The sequence below is a fragment of the Hyaena hyaena genome, unplaced genomic scaffold (genome assembly GCF_003009895.1).
Source record: "Hyaena hyaena isolate Hyena2069 unplaced genomic scaffold, ASM300989v1 scaffold_38, whole genome shotgun sequence".
Lineage (NCBI taxonomy): Eukaryota > Metazoa > Chordata > Mammalia > Carnivora > Hyaenidae > Hyaena > Hyaena hyaena.
In genome coordinates this window covers 3,972,784-3,995,832 of record NW_024080670.1, presented here as the reverse complement: position 1 = coordinate 3,995,832, position 23,049 = coordinate 3,972,784, and the positions used below count along the sequence as shown (strand labels likewise).

At 57.7% G+C, this 23,049-nt stretch overlaps 2 protein-coding genes across 4 annotated transcripts; one reads left to right on the top strand and one right to left on the bottom strand.

Moving 5' to 3' along the window:
- Nucleotides 1-1,826: 1,826 nt before the first annotated feature.
- Nucleotides 1,827-5,238, top strand: BBLN (bublin coiled coil protein). The gene is made up of 2 exons (XM_039229428.1): nucleotides 1,827-2,051; nucleotides 4,759-5,238. The coding sequence occupies exons 1-2, from the start codon at nucleotides 1,973-1,975 to the stop codon at nucleotides 4,929-4,931; spliced, it is 252 nt and encodes an 83-aa protein (XP_039085359.1). The 5' UTR covers nucleotides 1,827-1,972; the 3' UTR covers nucleotides 4,932-5,238.
- Nucleotides 5,239-6,186: 948 nt separating this feature from the next.
- On the bottom strand, nucleotides 6,187-22,038 carry CIZ1 (CDKN1A interacting zinc finger protein 1). 3 transcript variants are annotated; one of them, XM_039229425.1, is made up of 17 exons: nucleotides 21,601-21,710; nucleotides 20,964-21,102; nucleotides 20,617-20,732; nucleotides 19,015-19,086; nucleotides 17,196-17,425; nucleotides 14,960-15,053; nucleotides 14,660-14,768; nucleotides 13,531-14,147; nucleotides 13,216-13,334; nucleotides 12,676-12,873; nucleotides 11,591-11,715; nucleotides 9,577-9,664; nucleotides 8,993-9,106; nucleotides 8,633-8,791; nucleotides 7,145-7,214; nucleotides 6,871-6,992; nucleotides 6,187-6,531 (listed from the first exon to the last, which is right to left on the bottom strand). In XM_039229425.1, exons 2-17 carry the CDS (start codon nucleotides 21,095-21,097, stop codon nucleotides 6,316-6,318), a joined length of 2,583 nt encoding a protein of 860 aa, XP_039085356.1. In that variant the 5' UTR covers nucleotides 21,098-21,102; nucleotides 21,601-21,710; the 3' UTR covers nucleotides 6,187-6,315. The 3 variants fall into 3 exon arrangements, with proteins under 3 accessions (XP_039085356.1, XP_039085355.1, XP_039085358.1); XM_039229424.1 differs by lacking the exons at nucleotides 19,015-19,086; nucleotides 21,601-21,710 and adding an exon at nucleotides 21,842-22,038; XM_039229427.1 differs by lacking the exons at nucleotides 19,015-19,086; nucleotides 21,601-21,710 and having other exon boundaries at nucleotides 14,960-15,038; nucleotides 20,964-21,064.
- Between the last annotated feature and the right edge of the window lie 1,011 nt (nucleotides 22,039-23,049).

The following is a 23,049-nucleotide window of genomic DNA, read 5'->3' as shown; positions in this document are numbered from 1 at the left end:
GCTGGAAGATTGCAGCTCGGGCAACAGGGGTGCACAGAGGGTGAGGCAGAAGGTTGCCCGGCTTGAGACTGTGCCAGGCACAGAGTGTCAGCAGAGGCGGTCCCCTTTCCCTCTGCGAGGCCCCTACGGGCACACTGGTGGGTGGCAGTGTCCGTGCGGACCACATGCTGAGTGCTGCCCACATCTCTCCCCGTGAGGATCCCTGGATCACCTGGAGCAAGGCCAGGTGTCAGCGCAGAGCCCGCTTCGGATCCTCTGTCTCCCTCTTTCTCTGCCCTTCCCCTACTCACACTCTCTCTCAAAAACAAAAAAAAAATTTTTTTTAATAGAAATAAAAAGTAAAAATAAATAAATAAATAAATAAATAAACGTCATGTCATCACATCTGTACAGGTCCTTTTCCCAAATAAAGTACTGGTCTCAGATTCCAAGGATTAGGATCCAGGTGTCCAGCCTGGATCCAGCCCACCGCACTGGGCTTAGAGAGGGAATGATGGTCGGACTATGGGCCAGGGAGATCGAGGTGAACAGGGACCCCAGAAGCAGGGCAGCACCAAGGCACACGCCCTTCCCCCATTGGGGCTGGAGGGAGTAGGTGACTGTTTTGTCCTGTGGTCTGGTTTATGGGCCTTCACCAGGGGAGTGAAATGGGCAGAGGGAGAGGCCCTCCCTGGGACCACAGCACTCCACCAACCAGGAGCGTGCCTGGGGGGCAGCTGGGCATTCAGATGGGCACTCAGACTTGTGCATTATGCATCCCTGTGCAGGCTCCACACATGCGTATTTGCATCCACCTGCTGGGTCCACGTGGCATGTGTATCTGCGCATGCCTTGCCTGTCTTTCTGAGAGTGTTTTTGCCCATCCCATGTTTCTCCCCTGCTCTGTGGGCTCACACATAGAGTCAGGGTCTGTGATCCCAGGCGTGGTTTCACAGCTGAGAGAAAAACATGTGCCCGTGTGTTGTGTTTCTTTGGCTGTCTCATGCTTACAGGGATAGATGCGTTTGGATTATGTCAGCACGTCCACATATGTGACTGGTGTTTCTGCCGTGTCTCTGCAGATCTGTGTGCAACATGAAGCTACAGGTGTTTCTAGGCCATGCAGGGCACGTGGGGCTCTGCTCTCTTGGCTGGTGAGATGCTTGATCCTAAGGAGGGCCTCTAACCCATCAGCCAAAGGGGGATGCCCAGCCGTCTTTGTCAGCCCCGCTCACTGGGCCAATGCAGGCCTCACCCCCACTCAAGCCGGTTCAGGGGAAGACTGAACTGCCAGTACGCAAGTCCGCGGTGCCTGTGATTGCCGGCTGTGGACTCAACCTCACCTCCACCTTTCTCAGGCCAAGTGATGGGACAGCTTCTGGGGCACAGAGGATCCCTCCCTGTTGTCATCATTTGGGACATACCCAGATCCCCGCTGCGGCCTGACATTGCAGGCTTGACGATGTGAACATAAATCTTCTGAAGCCATAGGAAGCCTTAGAAGCCATGCGTCTCAGGTTTTGCCCACGCGGAGGCGCACGCTCCGGAACTCACAGGTCCCCACCTGCAGGAAGGGCACCCCACCCCTCTGCCGGGCTCGCTTGCCCTAGCTGGGGGCCTGCACCCCCACCACCTAGGCTCTTCAGCCCGCAGCCCGGGAGAACCACACCCGGAGACCTGGAGAGGGGCGGGGCTCGGGGGCGGAGCTCGACTGTGAAGCAGGGTGTGGGCGGGACACGGTACGTGGGGGCGGAGTCTAACGGCTGGCGGGGGAGGAGTTCTGGCGGCGGGGCGGGGTGGGGGCGGAGCTCGGGCCGCGCGGTTCCGGCCTTGGGAGCGGGGCCCCGGGAGGCCGGCCGTGATCAGCCGAGCTGTTCCACTCTTCCGGCCCAGCGTTCCATCCGGCGGCGCCACCCTCCGCCCGGCGCCGGCTGTCGGCGCGACGGTCGCCCGGTTCCGTCGTCGTGCTGCCCTCGCGGCGCCGGAGCCCGCAATGTCGGGCCCCAACGGGGACCTGGGCATGCCGGCGGAGGCGGGCGCGGAAGGCGAGGATGACGGCTTCGGGGAAGCAGGTGACCCAGGGGCGCTGCTGAAGCGACCTTTGCTTTCTCAGGGCTGCCTCCTGGAAAGGAGAATCGGGGTGGGACTGGGGGCTTGGAAGGGACCGCAGAGCCCTCCCACCCCTCGCTCCTGGGTGTGTTTCAGCTGCGGGCACCGGCCGGGGGTTCAGGGCGAGCACCAGTGAGTGGGTCCCTGGAAACCGCAGCATTGGAGAACTGCAGGCAACCGGCCCCGTTTTACAGATGGGGAAACTGAGGCCGCTTCAGGGTCACTCGCCCTTTTGGCATTTGCTCCAGCCATTTCCTCCAGCCCCTATGGAGAGGGAAGCTCCTGAGGGGGCTGGGCGGGTGAGCCGTTTTGGCTTAGCAGAAGGGGCTGGGTGGGCGAATCCGTCCTGCTGAGTCAGCATCCCCAGCCACCTTTGCTAGTGTGACCTGGAGTCTTGGCGAATGTGACCTGCTTACAGAGCAGCCTGTTGCCTATACAGCACTGCGGGAGCGGGGTGGGGGTGGAGAGAGAACCATCAGCCCCCCTTTCATCTTTGGGAGCCTCAGTTTCCCCATCTGTAAAATAAGAATAATAATTAGTGTCTCTTGCATTGAGATGTGTCAGGATTAAATGAAAAAAACAAATGGAAAATAGTAGGTTCGAAGCATGCAAGTGGGTGAGTGGTTATTATTCTCTTTAGTGTAATAAAGATGGGTTTCTCAAGTCAGAAGGCAGGACCTAGTAAATATGAGATAAGTATGGAGTCTGCTTTTTGTTTTGTTTGGATAACAGCTTTATTGAGCTATAATTCACATACTATACAATGTATTCATTTAAAATGTACATGTCAGTGGATGTTAGGATATTCAGAGTTGTACATCCATCACAATAGTTTTAGAACACTCTGATCACCCAGGGTCTGCATTTAATAAAGAGGTAGAGGGCCTCCCACAGGGTGGCAAGTGGTGGGCTGGCCAGTTTTCCCTCAGCACTGCAGGTCAGCAGCGGCCAGATGTGTGTAATTGAGCCCACCACAGTGGTGGGAGCCATCCGGAAAAGCCACATAAGTGTCACAATGAGTAGACGATGGCAGATTCACGGGACTTAGTACAGTGGGGAGGAGGCTTAGAAGGCAAAGCTTAGAACTAGGAAGTGCCCTTGACACGGATAAAGCCTGACCCCAGTGCTGTGGAAACACTCGCCTCCCCCATCCTGTTTCGGGCCTGTGTCTCATGACACAAAATGTACCGGGTTGATAATAACCATCTACTAAGTACTTGCTGTGGCCAGACCCTGTCTGAGTTCTTCATGTATTTGAATCCTCACGACAAGCCAGTCCTTAGTCCCTTTCCAAAAGACGCAGTCACTTGCTGGGGTGGAGTAGAGCTGGGAATGAAACCCGTGTGCCCCTGCTATCTCTAAATCTTGGCTATGCCACCAACCAGCTGCTGGATCCTGGGTAGGTCCCTTCCTTCTTGGGCCTCGGTTTCCCCATCTGTACCATAAGGGGGTTGGACTCTTAAGATCCAGCAGAGACTTTCCAGGACTCTGTGAGGTGTGCCAGCTCTGGATGATGGTGCTTTCCCCCTCAGAATGCAGACGCACCTGCACCCATATCCCAGACACACTCCTCCAGCCCTGGCCTTTTCCAAACACTGCCGGCCGCTTCCCCTTTGTCCCAAGCTGGCACCTGAGTGTATCTGAGTCATGGGCTGGCTCAGAACTGGGTCTGCAGTGGGCACAGGCCCAGCCCTTGGATCCTAAGGGACATTGTGTTGCTGAGAGGCAGGGCAGGAATGGCCATGGAGGAGGGAGTGACAGTTTCTGGTGGACACCAGGGAAGGCTTCTTAGAAGAGACGTTTTGAACTGGTCCTTGAATAGCTGTTGTGGTTGAGGCATTCTGAGTGTCAGAGACAGACGGGCAAAGGCAGAAAGGCTAGAAAGTCAGAGGCTTCATGCATTCATTCGTTCAACAAGTGCTTATAGTGTGGCCGTGAGGGCGTCAGGGGGGCCGCAGTGAACACAAGGGCATTCCCCCTCTCGAGAGCTCTTCAGTCTGGTCAGGGAGACACAGCAGCACACACAACAGTCAGGCCAGAGGTGAAGGCTGGCGGTGGAGGTATGTGGAGGGCAAGGCGATGAGAAATAGAGGCCTGATCCGGTCTGGGGCATCAGGAAGTCTCCCTGTGGCAGCACCCATGCTAAAACTTGAAGGAGGGGAGGGGGAAGAGGGGAAAGGAAGACAGAAGAAGGCCGCATTGCAGGCGAAGGCAACAGCAGCCTCTTCTAGCACCTTCCTCCTCCTCAGGTGGGCAAAGGCGGGTGGGGAAAGGAAAGAGTTTGGGAGGTGGGGCCAGAATGGGGGCGGGGCCTTGGGGTTGGGGATGTTCTTTTCCCTCAGGGCAGTGGGAGCCGCAGTAGGGCTGGAGAGTAGGGCCTGCCTGGGGTGGGCTCCGGCCTCTAGGCAGCGGATGTAGGAAGTGGAGAGAAAACCTCCCCCGGACCACCCTGACCCTAGGAAAAGGGATGGTTCGCTAAGGTGTTATTTCTTCAAAGCTTTTCATTTTTGGTATCCACCCATTTCTGATGGTGACACAGAGACTCAGGAAGGAGTAGGGACTTGCCCAAAGCCCTTTTATCCCCCAGGCCTGGAGACAGGGTCGGGAGGGGGCGGGTATTTATGAGCCCCGAGGAGATGGGACCTTGGCTCTCTTTTCCCTTCCTCCCAGAATATGCTGCCATCAACTCCATGTTGGACCAGATCAACTCCTGTTTGGACCACTTGGAGGAGAAGAATGACCACCTTCACGCCCGCCTCCAGGAGCTGCTTGAATCCAACCGACAGACGCGCCTTGAGTTCCAGCAGCAGCTCGGGGAGGCCCCTACTGATGCCAGTCCCTAGGCTCTGGGAGCCTCCAGCCAGCCCACGCTGTGTCTTCCTGGGCTAGGCTCTGGCCTGGGCACTCACCACCTGGCTTAGATACCTTCTTAAGGGCAGGCCTGCAGGTCCCCTAGTGGGTATGCCTTCCCCGGGCCACCCTCCCGGTACTCCCTGTGGCATGCCTGGGCCAGCCCCCAACACCTGACATCCCCTCCTGGGGTCAGGTGTGGTCCTACGTCCCACCCACCTTGCCTGCCTGCCCAGTTCCAGGGCACTCCCCACTCCGCCCAGGCCTTGAGCATCCACATTAAACGGGTCTCCAACATCACTCTGCCTCTCCTCTGTACCCCGGGGTGGGGGCCTCACTGGCCGCTAGAGGTGAACAGGTCAGTGGGGGCATCCCAGGCACTGATCGTGCACTGATGGTTCCCGGGCCTGCTGGTAGGCCTGGGTTCTTAGCTTTCCTGTATTTCTGGACACAGAGGGTACAGGTGAGACAGGGCTGCCTCTCCACCTGGTACACCCCTGGCCAGCGGCTGCCTCCGGCCCAGGTGAGACAGACAGCATCCCACATGCTGTGTGACCCAGTATGATACGCTCAGCTTCTCTGGGTCCGAGGGCTTTTCACTCAGACAGCCAACAACAGTTCATGCTGTGTAACCTTGGGCATCACCCTCTTGCTCCTGGCTCTTCTCCGCTGGCCAATAACCGGGTTGGTCTGGCTGTCTGTCGCTAAGGGTCTTTCCAAATGGGGAAATAGCAGAATTGAAGAACCAACTCAGCCTCGCTCCCATTCACGGATGATTCATCTTGGGGCCGCCTGACAAGAAGGGCGGGACCCGAGGAGCAGGGAGGGCCCCCACCCCTGCACTTCCACGGGGTGCAGCCGGAGAGGCCAGCACAGGGGCCCAGAGCTCAGGCCCAGGACCGGTTGTATGAGCTTCAGCAAGTCACTTGCCCTTGCTAGGCCTCTGCACCTGTTCCTTCACCTGTAATTTGGGGATAAGAGTAAGACCCGCCCCCTAAGGTCCGGACTCTGAAGACTGAAGCAGGTCTAAGTTGAAGGTGCTTTCCTAGCCCTGAAATCCTCATCGAGAGGGAAGCAGACTGTGGGGGAGGTGAAGCGCCTTGTGACCCCAGAATCCCTGGTTAGGGAGCCCGTCTTTGACCCTCCGGCTCGGCCACCACCCCGTGCCGGAAGAAGATGGGTGCTGGCTGAGACTGGCAGGGCTGCCCCTTCCCCTGTCCACCCGGACAGAAAGGCTGCTGGGCCCTGTACAGCCGAACTACCTTCCTTTATTAGATTTTCAGTACAAACACCAACCATGTCAAAATTTCCACACAGACTTCTAGAAAGCATAGCAGACCTAGGCTCAGACAGGACGGGTGTGAGGAGCTCCCTCTGTCAGGATTTGAGGCGGGTTGAACGCCGGGGAAGTGGGGGCGAAGGGGGCTGGGCGGTCACCTTGCTGGGGGTTTTAGCCGTGTCCTGGGCGCTGGGCTGGGTGGGCATGCGGCCGCCGGAAGTGAACAGAGCAGTCAAGGCGTTCCGGGCGTTGATCGCACACCGGCGGCTCACGGGCCTGCTGGCAGGGCTGGGGTTCTTGGCCTTCTTGTATTTCTGGACACAGAGGTGGCAGGTAAGGCAGGGCTACCTCCCCACCACATGTGCTCCCTGCCAGCGGCTGCCTCCCCAGGCCAGCTGAGACTGCACTGGACACACTGTGACCCTGTGTGATGTACTCGCCTCCCCGCGCCAGAGCTCTGGAGCCAAAGCCTGGCCCTCGGCAGCACCCCACCGCCCCCCCCCCCCCCCCCCCCCCCCCCCCCGGCTAACAGGGACAACAGAAAGAGCTGGGCCCCACCCCTGCTCTGATTCCCACTGTGGGCAGGGCCTCCTATTGGGGGGCTGAGGCCTTACTCATCAGCTAGACCTTGTGGGGCAGGGAGCCTGGTTCACCTGCAGGTTCTCGAAGTGGGCCAAGGACTTGCAGTGGGAGAGCTGTGCCCCCGAGTTGCTGTGGTAGAACTTGTGGCAGATGCGGCAAATGTACCCCATCACGGGCACCAGGAAGTCCACGCCTGTAGGACAACAGAGTCTGTGCACTATGCACTCATGCCCCCGGGCCCGGCCAAGCCATGTCCGCTCTCTATAGGGGCCCATTTGCTCACCACCCTCTGAGTGGGAGGAGGGGAGGGGACGAGGGGAGGTGGGGTCAGGGCTCGGGTCTTACCGTATGCGGTATTGGGGCTATAGGTCTCTGAGCCTTTCCACTCCTCTATGGACATATCTCTGGACCTCACCTGGAAACAGGCAAGTGTGGGCCTCAGCTCTGGCCTCCCCTGAGCTCTTCAACTCTATGCCCTTGCTTCTCAGGAGGATGATCCCCAAAAGGTTGTGGGTGGCATTCTCTGAGCCTTTGCACATGCCAATCCTGCCAGAGTGCCCTTCCCAATCTATACGTTTGGGGTTCAGCCCCATCAGTCCCCTCCTCCAGGAAGCCCTCCTGCCTCCACAGTGGCCATAATCCATGCCAGGTGTGCCCAACACATCACAAGGGTCGTCTCTGAATTCCATACCAACCTTCTAGGCTTCACTCATTTTACAGAAGAGGAAACTGAAGTCCAAGCCCACTAGCTCACTGGCCCACTGGCGGAGGAGGAGGGTAGTTAACCCTGGTGGGCCCCAAGCCCTCGGGACTCAACCACAAGCCCCCCTGCCAGCTTCCTGAATTCCTATCTGATGTTTCAGTGACCTCTTCAGGTGACTAAGGACCCCTCATCTCACCTGGTGGATGCGAGCCCCTTCCAGACGACGCCATCTGATTCCAGCCACGGCAGCCCCACCGTGTTAGTAGCGCCCTCCTCCACTTGCCAAGCAAACCAATGGGCCTTCCAAGACTGACAACCGCTCCCATTTGCCACCCCGACCTGGGGCTTCGGCCCTTCCTTAAAGCTTGAGCTGGGACTATTAGTTCTAAGCAGAGGAAACTGGGGCTCAGAAGTCGAGGGGCTCCCCTGAGGTCACACCACTGCTGACTGCTGAGTAACAAAGCGGCCTCACCTCAAACCTGCTTAGGGCTGGAGGCCACCCTGGCAACCCTCCATCCACAGCCCCTCCACGATGCCCCTTTGGGTGCCCCCCCACCCCCTGGACTGCAAGATCAAGCTCTGGGAGGGCAGGGCCAGACCTGTATCCCCACGAATCCCCACATCGAGCACCAGGGCCTGGGGCCTGGCTCAGACCAGCTGCAGTGTTAGGAGCAGGGCTCTGGCATCTCACTTCCTGGCATCCAAGCCGGTGAGTCTCTGCCAGGAAAGTGCTCGGTACATACCTGGCATACGGTAACTGCTCAAAAAGTGCCGTCTGCTATTACTGTCATCATCATCATCATCTTATGCTGACACTTCCTGTGTCCCCTGCATAACTCCCTCCATGCCGTTACTGGCCTAGGATGCCCTTTCCCTTCCTCAACCCAGGTCAAAATTTCAGCCAGGCTTCGAGGTCCTCACCCATGTAACCGCCTGCCCTGCAGTCGTGATGTGTACTTACACCTAGTCATACGGAATACAGTCCTATTTGTACTAAATCGTGGCATGCATTCGTGCCTACAAATGCCAGCACCGTGCCCCCTGGCCCCTGGTAGGTGGGGTGAGGTCCCGCCTGGTCTGGGAGCCCAGCCTCCAGCCTGCCTTCCACCCCCCTCTCAGCCCCCAAGTACCTGCTTGCAGAACTCTTCCTCAACCTCGATCTCTTCTTCTTCATCTTCCTCCTCCTCCTCCTCCTCCTCTTCTTCATCACCTTCAAAGCAGCCCACTGCGTCCACTGTGATGAAGTGGTCCTCATCTTGACCGGCCATCTCCTTCTCAAGCATCTTCAGCTGCCCAGGAGAGTGGGCCAGGGCTCAGGTCAGCTCTGGGCAGCCGAGGTACCACACCCCACCCGCCGCACAACTTTGAGCGTCCTGATCCCTCTGGACCTGCTATGAGTTCAGGCTGGGATAAATCTCGACTTGCTGTGTGGCCCTGGCAAAGGCTCTGTGCCTCTCTGGGCCCATGTCCTGTGAGGGAGCCGGGGTTACCTCCTTGGCTTTGTCCTTATGTCCCTGGGACTTCACGTGCTCCACAAACTTGCGGGGGGTCTTGAAATAGCGGTTGCAAACAGTGCAGAAAGGTCGCAGGGATTGCTTGGCGATCTGGGGAAAGCAGGGCAGGCCGAGTGGGTGGCACGCAGCGTCCCCGGCTGCAGCCAGGCTGTGCCCAGTGGGACCTCCTCCCCCGCCTGCAGGCTACCACATCTGTAATCAGCTGGCTGTGCTCCACCCCTTCACCAGAACATGGGCAAACACACTCCCTGCGCTGTTGGTTACAGGACGGGATGGCAACAGGACAGATATAAGACGAGACAGAGAGAGAGAGGAGCCGCCAAGGGAACCCCCATCAGCCTCGTGGCCGAATGGCAGGGTGAGATGGTGCTTCGCCCACTTGGACAGATGGAGAAACTGAAGCCCAGGGAGGAAACATCGAGAAGCCGCGCTTCTGAGTTACGGCCATCCAGAGACAAAGGCTGCCATTTACTTTCCATCCCCCACCTCTGCTCCCTCCTTCCCAACCCTGGGCTTGGAGACAGACTTGTGGAACCTCCGCAGCACGCAGGCCCTCATACCTTGTGGTCCTGAGTCCTGCGGTGCTGAATCAGGTCCCCCATGTAGTAGACCTGGCAGGTGTTACACCAGCGCCGCGGCGGGGGCTCGCTGAATGGTGGCAACCGAAACAAGTACATAAGGTGGGACGCTGCTCTCGCTGGAGACAGCCGCCCTCCCGAGATGCTCCCCACACACGTAATGCAGTTCCAGCGGGATCTTTTTTAGAAACTTAACAGTGGTTCTGAGATTCATCCGGAAGAATACTTAAACCAGAATAATGACCAAGGAAACTTGGGAGGCGGGGAGAGATCGAGAAGCATTTGGGATGCCGGGAGGCTGCTAGAACCGTGACACAACTAAGTGTACCTCACCTTGAAAGCTTGATCCTTCCGTTTAGATGCCTTGTTGTTCCTGGAGCTGATCTGGCCCCTCCCCCATTCCTGGACCTGTCCCTGTCCCACTAAGCGAGGGACCCCTCCGACGCCCCAAAGGGCCACCGCCACAGTATTTTCTACAAGGGACAAGGAGGACCTGATCCCTTCTCGGCACCCCCTGGAGTGTGGTGAGCTCTGGGAGGCCAGGACTCCATCCCAGAGTCCCAGGGCCTGCACGGGATCAGCCCAGAGTCTCGGACTGCGTTGCATGAAGGGAGAGGCAGCCAGTCTAAAGGACTGTCGTGTTCTGTGTGGCCTCAGGGGGCCAGGCCTGGATTCAAGGGGAGACCTCATCAGGAGACAATTCAGTGAATCTTGTGCACCTGAAGCCTGTTAACAGATGGGCCACATTCTTCTACTTTTCTTGTGTCACGAGATCCCAAGCTCATTCTGCAAATGGCGGTTTTGTACCTGTTCTAACCCGACAGGCTGCATCATAGCTGTTTCCAATTCTCGGGAATTCCCTGCCATTTTCCTGTTTGTTAGCTATTCCACCAAGTGGACAAGGCTGATCTAACTAATCCCACGGGTTTGGATATTCTGGAAAGTTTCCAGTTAAAATCTGTCACCATCACGTTCCTCCTCAAGGAACACCTGTGAGTCATCTTTCTCCTGTATTTAGGAGTATTTCACCAAAGTACGATTCCTAGGTCTGCGAGCAGGTTTAAGGATCAAGAACATACTGCGCAACCACGTATGGGGAAGTTCAAAGAACCACCTGACGGAGACGCCGCTGCCTCTGGAGAGAGTGCTCCGTCACCCAGAGCGTGCAGGTGGGGAGCTCCGAGCTGTGACCCTCTGTAAGTGCTCATGGCTAAGTCCCCAGCCACTGCCCTGGGGTCTGTCCAGCCTGTGAAGGGGATTGACTCGGCCTCTGTAGGCTTTGTTTCATTTTGATTCTGAACTAGCTGCTATCATTTTGAAATTGAGAGGCTTCACATACAAAGCTGGGTTTCTAGATTCTCTGGAACAGTTGGGAGACCTGGAGCTGAGGGGTAGCTGTTCTGTGACAGAGCCCATGTCCCCAGCATGGCCTGAGGCAGCAGCAAGCTGCTCTCCCCTCTCCCCTCACCCACCCAGCAGGCCTCCACGACGGCCCACAGGGGTTGAAAGGTCTCATACCTTCCACCAGGCCTTCTTAGCCCAAGAGCTAGTTCTGGACTCCAGGAGGGCACATATTTTGGGTCAGTGAAGCCTCCACGGCAATGAGAAAGGGGTAATGCAGTATAGCTGTAACCTAAGGCCACACGATGACGGATCCTCACCATCGTGCCCCCACCCCTGCTGGGGTCAGCACATATGCCAGGGAAACAGGGGTCTTTGCCACAACCCATTTCCTTCCCATGCGGGTGGTCCCGCTGTTCCTGCCTGGATGGAGCCTTAAGAGGCTATCTAGTTCATGAGTTCTAACATTGCATCCTTCACCAGGCCATTTTACAGATGAGGAAAACTGAGGCGAAGAGGCCTCTGGCAGAGGGCGATGCTTAACTCAAAGGCAGGCCTTGAAGACGGCAGACTCAGGGCCCCTCCCAGCTTTGCCTGGCCGGCAAGACTGTCTACCCCCACCCCAGGACAGAGCCTCCGCGGCCCCCCCACTCACTCGTCCTCTCTCTCCAGGACGTCCCGGGGCACGGGCAGCAAGGACAGGAGGCAGGCTTGGCTCATGTGCTGGATCTCCCCGAGCCGCTGCTGGTGCTGGGCCCCCGACATGTGGTCCTGGAACTCCTGCAGCCGGCAGGAGCGAGGGATGGGCATGAAGAACGAGCCCCGGAACAGTGGGTAAGGGGGGGGGGGCCCGGGGAGGAGGCCTCCAGCCTCGGCTTCACGGCCACTCCACGGCGGCCGAAGCCACCCCCTTACAACAGCCCCGTGTGGGCCACAGAAGGATGGTGGACTGAGACACCAAGTGAGCACACAGCAGCCGGAGCTTCGGGCCTCCTGGAGACTGTGTGGACCCCTCAGAGACAGGGAGCGGCCGATTAACCTCCGGATCCCATGGCTCTGCTCCAGATGACAGAGGTAACAATAGCAAGGGTAATAGTAATAATGATAGCAATAATGCTGTTTTTAATGCACTGCTCGCTGCTCCGGGTGGTGCCTGGGCTCCTGATTTCTTTCTTTTTAATTTTTCTTAAATGTTTTTAATTTATTTCTGAGAGAGAGAAAGAGTGTGAGCAGGGGGGGTGGTCAGAGAGAGAGGGAGACACTGAATCTGAAACAGGCTCCAGGCTCTGAGCTAGCTGTCAGCACAGAGCCCGACGCGGGGCTCGAACCCACGAACCATGAGATCATGACCTGAGCCGAAGTCGGACGCTTAACCGACTGAGCCACCCAGGCGCCCCTAGGGCTCATGGTTTCAATGTCAAGTCACTGAATCCTTGGAACCTCCCGGTTAGGTGGGTTCTAAGGGTTTCTTCATCTGATGCGTGAGGAAATGGAGTAGAATTCACCTTCCGGGGTCTACACAGCTAATCAGGGCTGATTTATACCTGGCCTGTCGGACTCTAAAACCCTAACTTCCTGGCTGACCAGGAACTGTTTTCAGGGCAAACCACAGCCACCCGGGACGGTGCTCGCGGGGCCCCTGTGGCCTCTCAGGCACCGCGGGGAGGCCCGGGCATCCCCTAGAGCCCCCCTCCCCCGCCCGCCAGTCCTTCCCCCGCGCCGGCGCCAGGCTGGAGGTACCTGCTGGCTGCTGCAGCTGGCCTTGCAGAGGTAGCAGAAGAACTGGAGGGTCTGCTTCGAGGGTGCGCTGGCAGAGGCAGGGGCGGTGGACGTAGAGTCGCCAGCGCGGGGTACAGGCGCGAGGGGGGCCGTGCTGAAGGCCCGGCTGTCACTGCTCTGCAGGATGGTGACCTTCAGGGAGCCCCCGGCACCCCACACCTGCACCAGGAGCAGGGGCAGGGCTACTAGAGCAGTGCTCCCCCTCCGTGCTTTCTCCACTGGAGCAGTGCGCCGCCCGACAGGGGACCAAGGGCTCTAGTCCGGGGACCCGCAGGTGGGCAGGGACTTGTCCCCAAAAGTACCTCTAGCTCTCCAGAGCAAAGGCATGTGAAGGCAGCATGTGAGCACAGGAGCCTGACGACCCGCCATCCAACCCCGTCTCCTCTGCCCACGGCCCCGGCAGAGGGCGGCTGTCACCTTTCACGGGTGGGGAAACGTGAAGGGTCCTCCCGCCACCGGGCCCCGCGGTAAGCACGCAGCTGCGGTAGCACGTCTACCCACCCCTAGCATCTCTCTTGCTCTTTTTTCACATTCTCCCACATCCAGGCCGCTGGTCAACTCCTCCTGGCTCTCCACACTGACCTGGGCGCCCCCTGGCTCTGGCGAGGCCTCCTCCAGGCCTGAAACGACAGAGGGGTCTGTCTCCCACCCGGGCCCAGAGCGATCTGGGCCTGAGAGCCACTGTTTCTACCCACAGCTGGGACCTTGAAGCCTCTGGGGGGAGGGGGGCGGGGGACAGTGCCAGGGGAAAGGCAAAGGGTCCAGGCAGGGAGAGCTGTCCCATCACAGGGCACCTGGGAGCCAGCGCTCACTGACCTGCTCCAGCATCTCTCGGATCTGACGGTGTCTCCGGCACCGTGGAATGAACCGGAACGGGGCCTTGCTCCGAAGCCGGCACGGACACCTGAGGCCGGGTCTGAGGCTGCCCCTCAGCCCGGTCAGGCGGCTGCACGGGAGGCTGTCCTGGTGGCTGCTCTGGTGGCGGGACCTGAGGATATGTCTGCGTCTGTGCCTGCTTCTGCAGCTGCGGCTGCACCTGCCCCGGGGGCTGGGAACGTGCCTTTGGCTGCACCTGTTTCGGTGGCTCGGCCTCCTTCTGCACCTGCTGCGGCGGCACCTGCTGCGAGGGCACCTGCTGCGGCACCAAGTGGTCTGGAGAGGTCTGCGTCTGTGCCTGCTTCTGCAGCTTGGGCCGCGCCTGGATGTCCCCTGGAGGCGGTGGCGTCTGTGGCGGCGTCTGCGGCGGCGTCTGCGGCTGCACTTGGGCCTGGATCTGCAGAACCCGCGGCTGGAATCGCGGCAGCACTCTGGCTTCCGGTGGCTCGGGCAGCAGCTCAGGTGTCTGGGTCTGCTTCGGGGCGGTGGCCCGGGCCTGAGGCTGGACCTTCGCCTGCAGCTGCCCGGGGGGCCCCTTCGCTGTGGGCAACTCCGAGCTAGGGAGGATTGAAAGAGATCTTCCAGTGTCTCCCGGTTGGCCCCAGGGGCTCCTCACAAAGGCCAGGACCCAAGTGCAGTCCTAGTTGTAGCACATGCGAGCCGGGCATTTGGGCAAGAGCCTCTCCGGCTCTCCAGGCCTCAGTTGTACCTAAATAAATGGGGAGGATCACTCACCCCCACCTCCCACCATCTGCTATTATGTATCCAAGGCCCTGCAAAGCCGCCCATCCTCTGCACAGTCTGAGGTCCCAGATGCACACATTCACCCCTCCGATCTGGCCACCTAGCCTGCCTCTGGGTGACTCAGACCGGAGGGACTCTCTGGCCTGGGGCCTTCCCAAGTAAGATGCAGAATTGGGTTTGACCTTCCTCCAAGCCAAAGGTCAAGGCCCTTTCTTTATTCCAGCTCCCTATAAAGGGTCCCGACCGTCAGCTACACCCACCCCGCCGGGCTTCGCAACAAGAGTACAGGGCACCTGGGTCTGGACGGGTTTTCAGCATCAGTTACCTCTTTGACTTCTTAGCCGGTGGCTCAGTTTCCTCACAAGACTCGGGCTCAGGTGCTAGAGAGTGTGTCTCCTTAGCAATGCCATCTGGGCAGGGTGGGGAATCTTGGTCTGGAATGGAGGGCAGATGAGTGATCGCCAATGCCATGAGCAGCACAAACTAGCTCCTCGAGATGGGGCCTGGCCGCCCCCCCAACACCATCCCTGCCTCCCATGTCTGCCTCCCGTCACCATCACCGGCCCTGGACGTGTCTGCTCCAACCTGTGTCCCCTCCAGAGAGCCAGCAGTCTCCCTCCCTTACCTTCTGGTGTGTCTGTTTCGGACTCAACAGCTTCCTCAGACCCCTCTGGGGGGTCTGACTTGTCTTCCACGGGTGTTGTCTGAGAAGAAGAATCCTGCTTCCTTTCAGAAACTGTCTTTGACATCTGCCAGCCACCCCTGTAAGCAACCCCCTGGTCCAAGGGCAGCTGCAACAGTCCCGCAGGGGGTGAAGAGCTGCCCAGAGATGATCCTCAGCACCCCGGGAATCCTGTCTAGGCTACCTGGCTGTTAACTCAGGTTTGGGGGACACGGAGCCCCCTCCTGGCCGGCCCAAGGTGCTGCCTCCTGACTCCCCAACCTTCTAACATGCAAATCATGTCTTTTGTCTCTCTCAGGCTGAAACCCTCCTGTGGCTCCTCCAATTCTAGAGTATTCCTTCCTTACCCAAGCCCGACCCAATCTGCCCTCTGCCCCCCACGCCCCCCACCTCCAACCAGCTGTCCCCACTCTCCCCCTCGCCCTCTCTATGTCCACACTGGCCTTCTCTCTGGTTCCCCCAAGTCCTAGGCCTCTCCCTGTCCCAGGGCTTCACCCAGAGCCTCAAAGGCACTTCTTGCGGGAAGCCCTCCTGACCCGATAGAGCCTTAACACAGGCCCCCAGAAGACCTTAGACTTCCTTTCTGTGGCCTTTTCCACAATCTGAATTGGTGGGGATATTATTTGCATTAATGCCTTACCACTGCCACCACCCTCCTCCCCAGCCTAAGACCTCCAAGGAGGATCAGGCCAGTCACGCCATCGGTACCACTGTGGCTCCGACCAGACTCACAGTTGTTTGCAAAACACATGCATGGCTCTGGCTGGTCCCGGGCACTCCAGTTAGTCCCAGGAGCCTGCCGGCAGGCTCCGCCCCTCCTCCTAAGCCCGAGGAACTGGTGCTGAGCGCAAACGTGCACCCCATCAGGACTCCATGCCCTTCAGAAACTGCCTGGCTCTCACCCTGCGTGGCACGGGCCCTACTGGCCTGTAAATCAGGAGGCCCGAGCTCTGGGCACAAGACAGCCTCCACTGCACTCCCTGAGCCTCGGCCTTCCCATATGTAAAATGGGTACTGGATAACACAAGACAAGACCATGTTAGGAGGGGCCCAACGGGCAGGTTGGAGGCCGGGACCCTCTCTGGAGGGAAATGCTTCACCTCCAGACGTGGGCTGGCCTCAGAGCAGCCCAGAAAGGGGCGGGGGAAGTGCCAGACCTGCCCCCTGGAATGCTCTCAGAAGGGTGTCATCTGTGAGGGGCTGCCAGGACATTCAGGGACACGACAGTCCCAGAGAAGCTATTCCCTTGCAGGTCTCCTTGACTCTTTCTGCTTATGTCAGGAAGAGCCTCCTTCTAATGCCTTTCACCTTCTTGAGGGCCCAAGGAGCTGGGGGTGCAGCCCCAGAACCTTCTGATGGCAACAGTATAGAGCTTAGGGTCCTGTAAGGTTGTTTTACCGCACTACCTTTCTTTTGCTTCTGTATACAGCAATGAATTTGGACTGTGTGTGAAATTTCAGGTAGTGACACAATGTTTCCTTGGTAAATAAATGTAACTGAGGAGAAGCTAATTGATTTAAAACTCGGCTACTGTAGTGGGTAACCCCTGGCCGCAGGTGCTGGGCTTTTGAGTTCTCCAAAGGTAGCAAGCCAAACTGACACACACGCCAGACTTTGAAGACTCAGTACAAAAGAAAAAGGAACACAAAATGCCTCGTTCGGTTTTGAAAATATTGATTGAGGTTGAAGTTATCGTGTTTTTTTGCGTAGTAAGTTAACAAAAATCTGTCTGCAAAATCTGTTCATCTCACTGGTTTCTTTTTACTTTGTTCATATACGATTGCTAAAGAAATTTAAATTCCACATATGGCTCATGTTTTATTTCTACAGGGCGGCGCTGATTTACAGAGAACGGTGACAGGACACCTAAGGCAAATACAGTGTTATGGGTCATTTGTATCTCCGTGTTGTTTACGAAGAGAGAAATATCAGGTAAATAATTGTACCGGTGGTGTTTGGATGTGGCAAAAATCACATCAGAGAGTCACAGAGATGTGAAATTTGGGGAGCACTAGACAAGTGCAACCCCTTCCCCCTTTTTACAGATGGGGAAACCGAGGACAAAAACGGATGTGGCCTGCCCAAGGGCCAAGTGTGCCAGAATGGATGGAGCTGGGCTGATACCAGGTATGACCTTCCCACGCCCGTCCCCACCTGCTGCGCCCCGGCCATCACTCACCTTGCGGTTGGGGGTGGTGCAGGAGGGGGTGCGTGCCTGTTTCTGGGGAGTCCGCCCTGCAAGGTTGATCTGGGAGGGGTTTATGGGGACCCCGACAGGAGGGGGCCCCAGCAAGGACTGCCGAGTGGCCTGAGGAAAGAACTGCTGTATATTTGGGGTGGCCAGCTGGGGGGGCGTGAGGCTGGGGCCTGTCAGGTTTGGGGTTGGCAGGTTGTAGCCACGGAGGTTACCTACGGGCAGCAAGAGCGGAAAAGAGGGATTACGACGTGGTTGGACGGTAGAGGCCAAGGTCAGGCATCGGCCCCCCAAAGCATCATGGTAACAACACAGATAACTTCAAAGGGGACCCTTCCCACACAAGGGCAGCCAGGGGAGGGAGATGAGAGCCAAAGGCCCACTCCCGCCTTGGGCATTAATGGTGAGGGGGCCGCAGGGCTCGTTTCCTGCTCTAGCTGAGGAGAGGAGAACTGCCATCCCCCTCTGCAGATGCCTCCCTGGTCAGCGGCTCGCGCAACCCCAGCAACCCCACTCACCCGCAGGCATGCTTTAGGGTACACCTTAAGGTATGTGAAAGACCCAGCACAGGGCCCTTAGGGAGAACCAGCAAGTTGGCTGACTGGTCCCTGACCCCCATCCCTCTGCTCCTTCATCAAGTCTCCTGGGAACCAGGCACTTGCTAAGCACTTTCCATGCACGGCCTGCTACTCGGCCCAGCCACCATTGGGGTGGGTATTGTGATCTCTACCATTGACAAAACAGACACAGAGCAGAGGCGTGGCTTGCCCAAGGTCTCTGCACCTTCTGCCTTTGCCCCTCCCCGTGCTACCTAAGCCCTTCCTACCTAAGCCCTTCCGTAGCTCCCTGCTGCTTGGAAAGAAGCCCATTCCTCACCTTGCAGGGTCTGACCCTGCCCTCCTCCCAGACCTCCTCTCTTGCTCTTCTCCCCCTACACGTACCCACTATGCTTCAGCTATATGCTTCTGTGCATTGCCTCAATAAGCCTGGTTTCTTCCCGCCTCTGGGCCTTTGCACATGCTGTTCCTTCTGCCTCGGCTGTTCAGCCCCCATTACCTCCCGGTCATCCTTCAGGCCTCCCTTTAGGTGTTTATCCCCTGAGAGGCCTTCCCACATCTTCTCTGTGTCCCCAGAGGCCCCAGGTTCTCTGTTCTAGGACCAGCTGCACAATTTCCTTGTCTGCTTCCCACTGCCTGCCACCCAACCACACTGGCAACTCCTTAAGGGCAGGCGCCTCATCTAACTCAGAGGCCCAGTGCTTAGGAAGTATTATAAAAGTTCAAATCCTTGCCCCCAAAGCTGGGACAGGAAGCACAGGGTCGAAGGCATGGGTCAGATGTGCTGTAAGAGCTAGTTTGAGTCCTATAGCCCAAGCTCTATGACCTAGAGCAAATCATTCCCCTCTTCTTAGCCTCACTTCCCTCATCTGTACAATGGGATAGTAATAGTGCCTGATTCACTGCTTTATGAGCATCCAATGAGATATGCGAGTGTGCCTGGTACAGAGTAAGTGTTCAGTTAACATCAAAACAAATACATGTGCATGTATGTGCCGAGAACCAACTGGCTCTTAAAAACAGTAAGATCAAGAAATCTAAAAGATCTAAAGGAAAAATAGACAAAGGACATGGACAAGTCACAAAAAGAAATATGAATGTTTAACAGACAAATATAAAACGTTTAGCTGCACTAGGACTCCGAGAAATGCAAACTAAAAGATTAATGATATAGCTTTTTTGCCAACCAAGTTAGTAAGTTGTATGCATATATACATATATATATATATATAAAAAGCATATAATACCCAAGGTTGCCGTGGGCATGGTGAGACCCGCACTGTCAAACGTGGCTGGTGGCAATGCAAACTGGTCCAGTCCTTCGGGAAAGCAAGTTGGCAATACTTATCAAGAGCCATAAAACATCCACCACCCGACCCAGTCATCTACTTTTGGGAATCCAGTCTAAGAAAATAGTCTCAAACATGATATTCGTCCCAGGGTTATTTAAAACAGAAAAAAAAAAAAAAAAACATGAAAAGAAAGAAAAAAAAAAGCTGTATTTAGGTACTTGAGAGCAAAATGAAACAGCTATTAAAAAATCATCTTTACAGAGACTGTCAAATCATCTGGAAAACAACCAAGTCATTCTACTCTGTGAAAAAGAAACAAGATCTAGCTTTTCACTTACATCGACAATCAACCACAATCATATACAAATTCCCAAGTTTGTGCCTAGAAAAAAGGTGGGAGGAAGTACACCAAAATCTTCACCGGTGTCTTTGTTGTTGTTGTTTTCCTTCAGGAGGTGAGTGAGTCTATCTGTGACAATTGGGGTTTTCTTGTCCTCTGAAATTTTTTTTTCCCTTTTCTTTGAAGAGTGTGACTTTTTAAATGGGAAAGAAAAGGGGGATGTGTACATATGTATACATCGTGGGTCCCGGTGTGTGCTCTTCTGTCTCCATCTATTTGTTGATCATTTGTCAGTCAACCCCAGGACCATCCCTGCCTATGTGGCAGGGCTGAAGAGTGACAGCCACATCTTCTGACCTGACAGCATACCCAGCGGGATGGCAGGATAGCCTAGTGTATGCAAGACCTGGGCTCTAATCCTCCCTCTAATCCACACCTACTCCCTGTAAGACTATGGGCACATGATTCCTCTCTAGGCCTCAGCTTTTTCATCTGTAAAATGGGATCATGAGTGTATCTGTTGTCAGCAGAGTCAAGGAATTGTGTATGTAAAGGTCTTAGCACAGTGCCCCGCCCAGAAGGACCACCCAGCAAGCCACAGCTACCGTCTGGGAGGGGCTGGGTCTGAACCTGAGCTGGCCCCAGGTCACTGGGCTCCTAAGATTACTCCCAAAGGGGCTGAGGTATCTGGAGCAGCATCTTAGAAGGAAGAGCTGCGAGACTGCTCTCCCCATGGGAAAACCGAGACAAGGGCACCGCCTTAATACACAGGGCTAGAGACGCCCACTCAGAGATCCAGGGGGTCAGGAGGCTCAGGCCTTAATCTACATGTGTGACCCGGGGAAAATGACGTCCCCCATCTCTGGACCTCAGCTTCCTCATCTGTCAAATGGGCCACTGGGGTAGGGTGTTGGGGGGTCAAAATAGACCTTTTCACCCATCATTTCCTCTCATCTGAATGTGAGTGAGGGGTGCTGAGGACAGCCCACAGAGTCAGCACCATGGCCAAGGGCACACCTCGGTGATCAGCGTAGGGCATCCAGCTGAGCAACTTTGGGACTTCCACCTCCTGGAGCTTCAGCGTCATCTGCAAACTAGGACGCTGACAGTAGCTCTCCCCCAGAGTCAGCGTGTGCACCTGGGGGAGATCTAGCGGACACGGGGCGATGCCAGGGCACCGCCACGAAGATGCAGAGGGGAGGGGCCAGTAGCCCTACCTTGCAACTGCTGCAGAAGCAAAGCCCTCTGTAGCACCGAGCCGTTGAGGAGGGAGGCGGGGCTGGCGCCTGGGAGGTTCAGGAGCTGCGGCTGTGGCTGCTGTTGGGGCAGCCCCCTGTGTGTTGGGAGGGGGGCGTCAGAGGGCTTCGGGAGAGCCGGCCCTTCCCTCCTCCCTTCACCTCCATTCTCTGCCCCCCTCTCGGGCAGACGGAGGAACCCATTGGGGCGGGAACTGATGGCTCCCAGGACTGAAACAGGGACGCCCCTGGGACAAAGGGCTGGGATAGGGTCACAACAGGGGCCTGAGTGCCCCTGGAGCCGCCCACCCCTCCAGAGGGGAACTCACCTGCTGACGGCCATGGGCAGGGAGGCCTGCGGTGGGGACTGCTGGAGCAGCTGCTGGAGCTGGAGCAGCTGCTGCTGCTGGAGCTGCTGTTGCTGCAGCTGCTGCAGCTGCTGCTGCTGCTGCTGGTTGAACATGGTGGCTGAAGGGAGGACGCAGAATCAGGCGGGATCCCTCTTTCCACGCCCCGCCCCCTGCCCACGGCCCTCAAATACCTGCCCGCTGAGCCTCACCGCTACACTCCAGTCTTGCCAAGAGCATGCCCATCTGCACCCTCATGCTTTCAATAACCCCCTCCTCCCGCCACTTTCCCGTAAATCCTGTTGACAGCCCCTCCCTCAAATGCCCAGCCCCGCCTGCCATCTCCCCGACTCCGAAGGCTCCGTCTTTCCAGGGGCGTCCTACCCAAATGCACCTCCACCCCCCCACCGCAGCCTTTCTCGCGCCATCACGTCCCGATGCCAGCCCTTCTCCACGACAACCCCACCCTCTTCCTCGCGCCTGTGTCAAAAACAGCACCCCCCCCCAACCTTTCGCTTTGGCCTCCGAACAAAGTGGGAGGAAGGCTTCCCTCCCCATTCAGTTAACCCCTTTCTCTGCAGATCCAGCCAGACTTACACACCAAACCCGGTCACCCCACCTGCCCGCGACGCCCTCAGCTTCCATCCAAGGGGCTCCTAACCCTTCCGTGCGTCCCCCAGCCGCGCTCGGCCCGGCAGAGCGGGCGGGGCGGCCCGAGCGCTAGGTTCCTCCGGGGCCTGGCCGCTTGGAAGGCCAGTCTGCGGACCGGAGTGCAGCAGCGCCCTCTGGAGGCCGGGAGGACCAGGGCGCAAGATCCTGCCCCCAGCTCGCGTCCCGCGGCGGAGGCGGCACCCGCTTACCCGGCGCCTTGGCTGCGGCTGGCGCGGCTCGGGGCTGCGAGGGGGCCCCAGGCGGCGCAGGCCCTCCGCCCCGCATCCTCCGCCCCGGGAACCCGCGGCTCCGACCCCGAGGTCCGTCTGTCGCCCGGAGGGGTCTGTCGTTTGGTGGGGACATCGCGGGCTACTTCGAGGAGGACCGTCCCCAACCGACCTCCCCGCGGCCGCCACCGTCCCGCGATCCTGGGGCTCCGCGCGGGGCTGGGGTGGGAGGGGCCGTGCAGACGGCCGCGGCACATTCGGGGACCGAGACCGGGCGAGAGGGTGACCAACCCAGCGGGCAGAAGAATTTGCCCTCAAAGAGGGTGGCGAGGTCCGTCTGAAGGGTTTTATTCGATTTGACTCGGGAGGGGGTGAGGAGGGCTGAGTTCGCTTATTAAAAACGGCGCTCATTCTGACCCTGAAATTGTCCTGCCCCAAGGACCCTTTAATTACGACTCGTTCGCGCATCCCAACGCCCCTCTCCTTGGTCCCCACGTGGAGTCACTGAGCCAGACGACCCGCGGTTACTAAGTAGCGATCCCTTTTCCGTTTTCTATTACCTAAAGTCTTCAATACAGGTAACAGCCGGGGGCAATCCCCTTCTTTTGCAATAAGCGCCAACTGTGCGCGGACACCGCGCAGGGTGGCGCTAGAGGCGCGCAGATTGGAGGCCCGCCCTGCGCGCTTGGCCGCGGAGACCCGCCAGCCAATCCCCGCAGTCGTGCGACAAGCTCCGCGCTAAAGCTCCCACCGACTCCCCTGCAGCCCCCGGTAGCCGCACTAGTGCCTAATTCCGCCCGGATTTAGAGACGCGAAAGTGGCTCAGCGTGACCACAGCGGGAGGCTGGGGCCCGAGTCAGCAGGGCGTGGCGCCCTTGGGCGGAAGGGCAGCCTGGAGCCTTTGAAGGCCTGGCCTTGGGCTTCACCCCTGCAGGGGATAGAGCGCTAGAGCAGGGAAAGGGAGCATCACATCCGCCAGGATTAGAAAACTCGGTGAGAACCGAGACCGAGGCAATGGTAAGAGAGAGAAGGGGCCGAGTCAAGACCGCTGAGGCTTCCACCCAGGTCGAAGCACCTGGTCTGGGTGTCAGCGGAAGTTGGAGAAATTGAATGGGGGCTCCTTCTGGTTAGGTGACCGAGGCTGACAGGGGAGTCCTCTCTGAGCCGGTTTCTTCTTCCCTCCCAGGGTG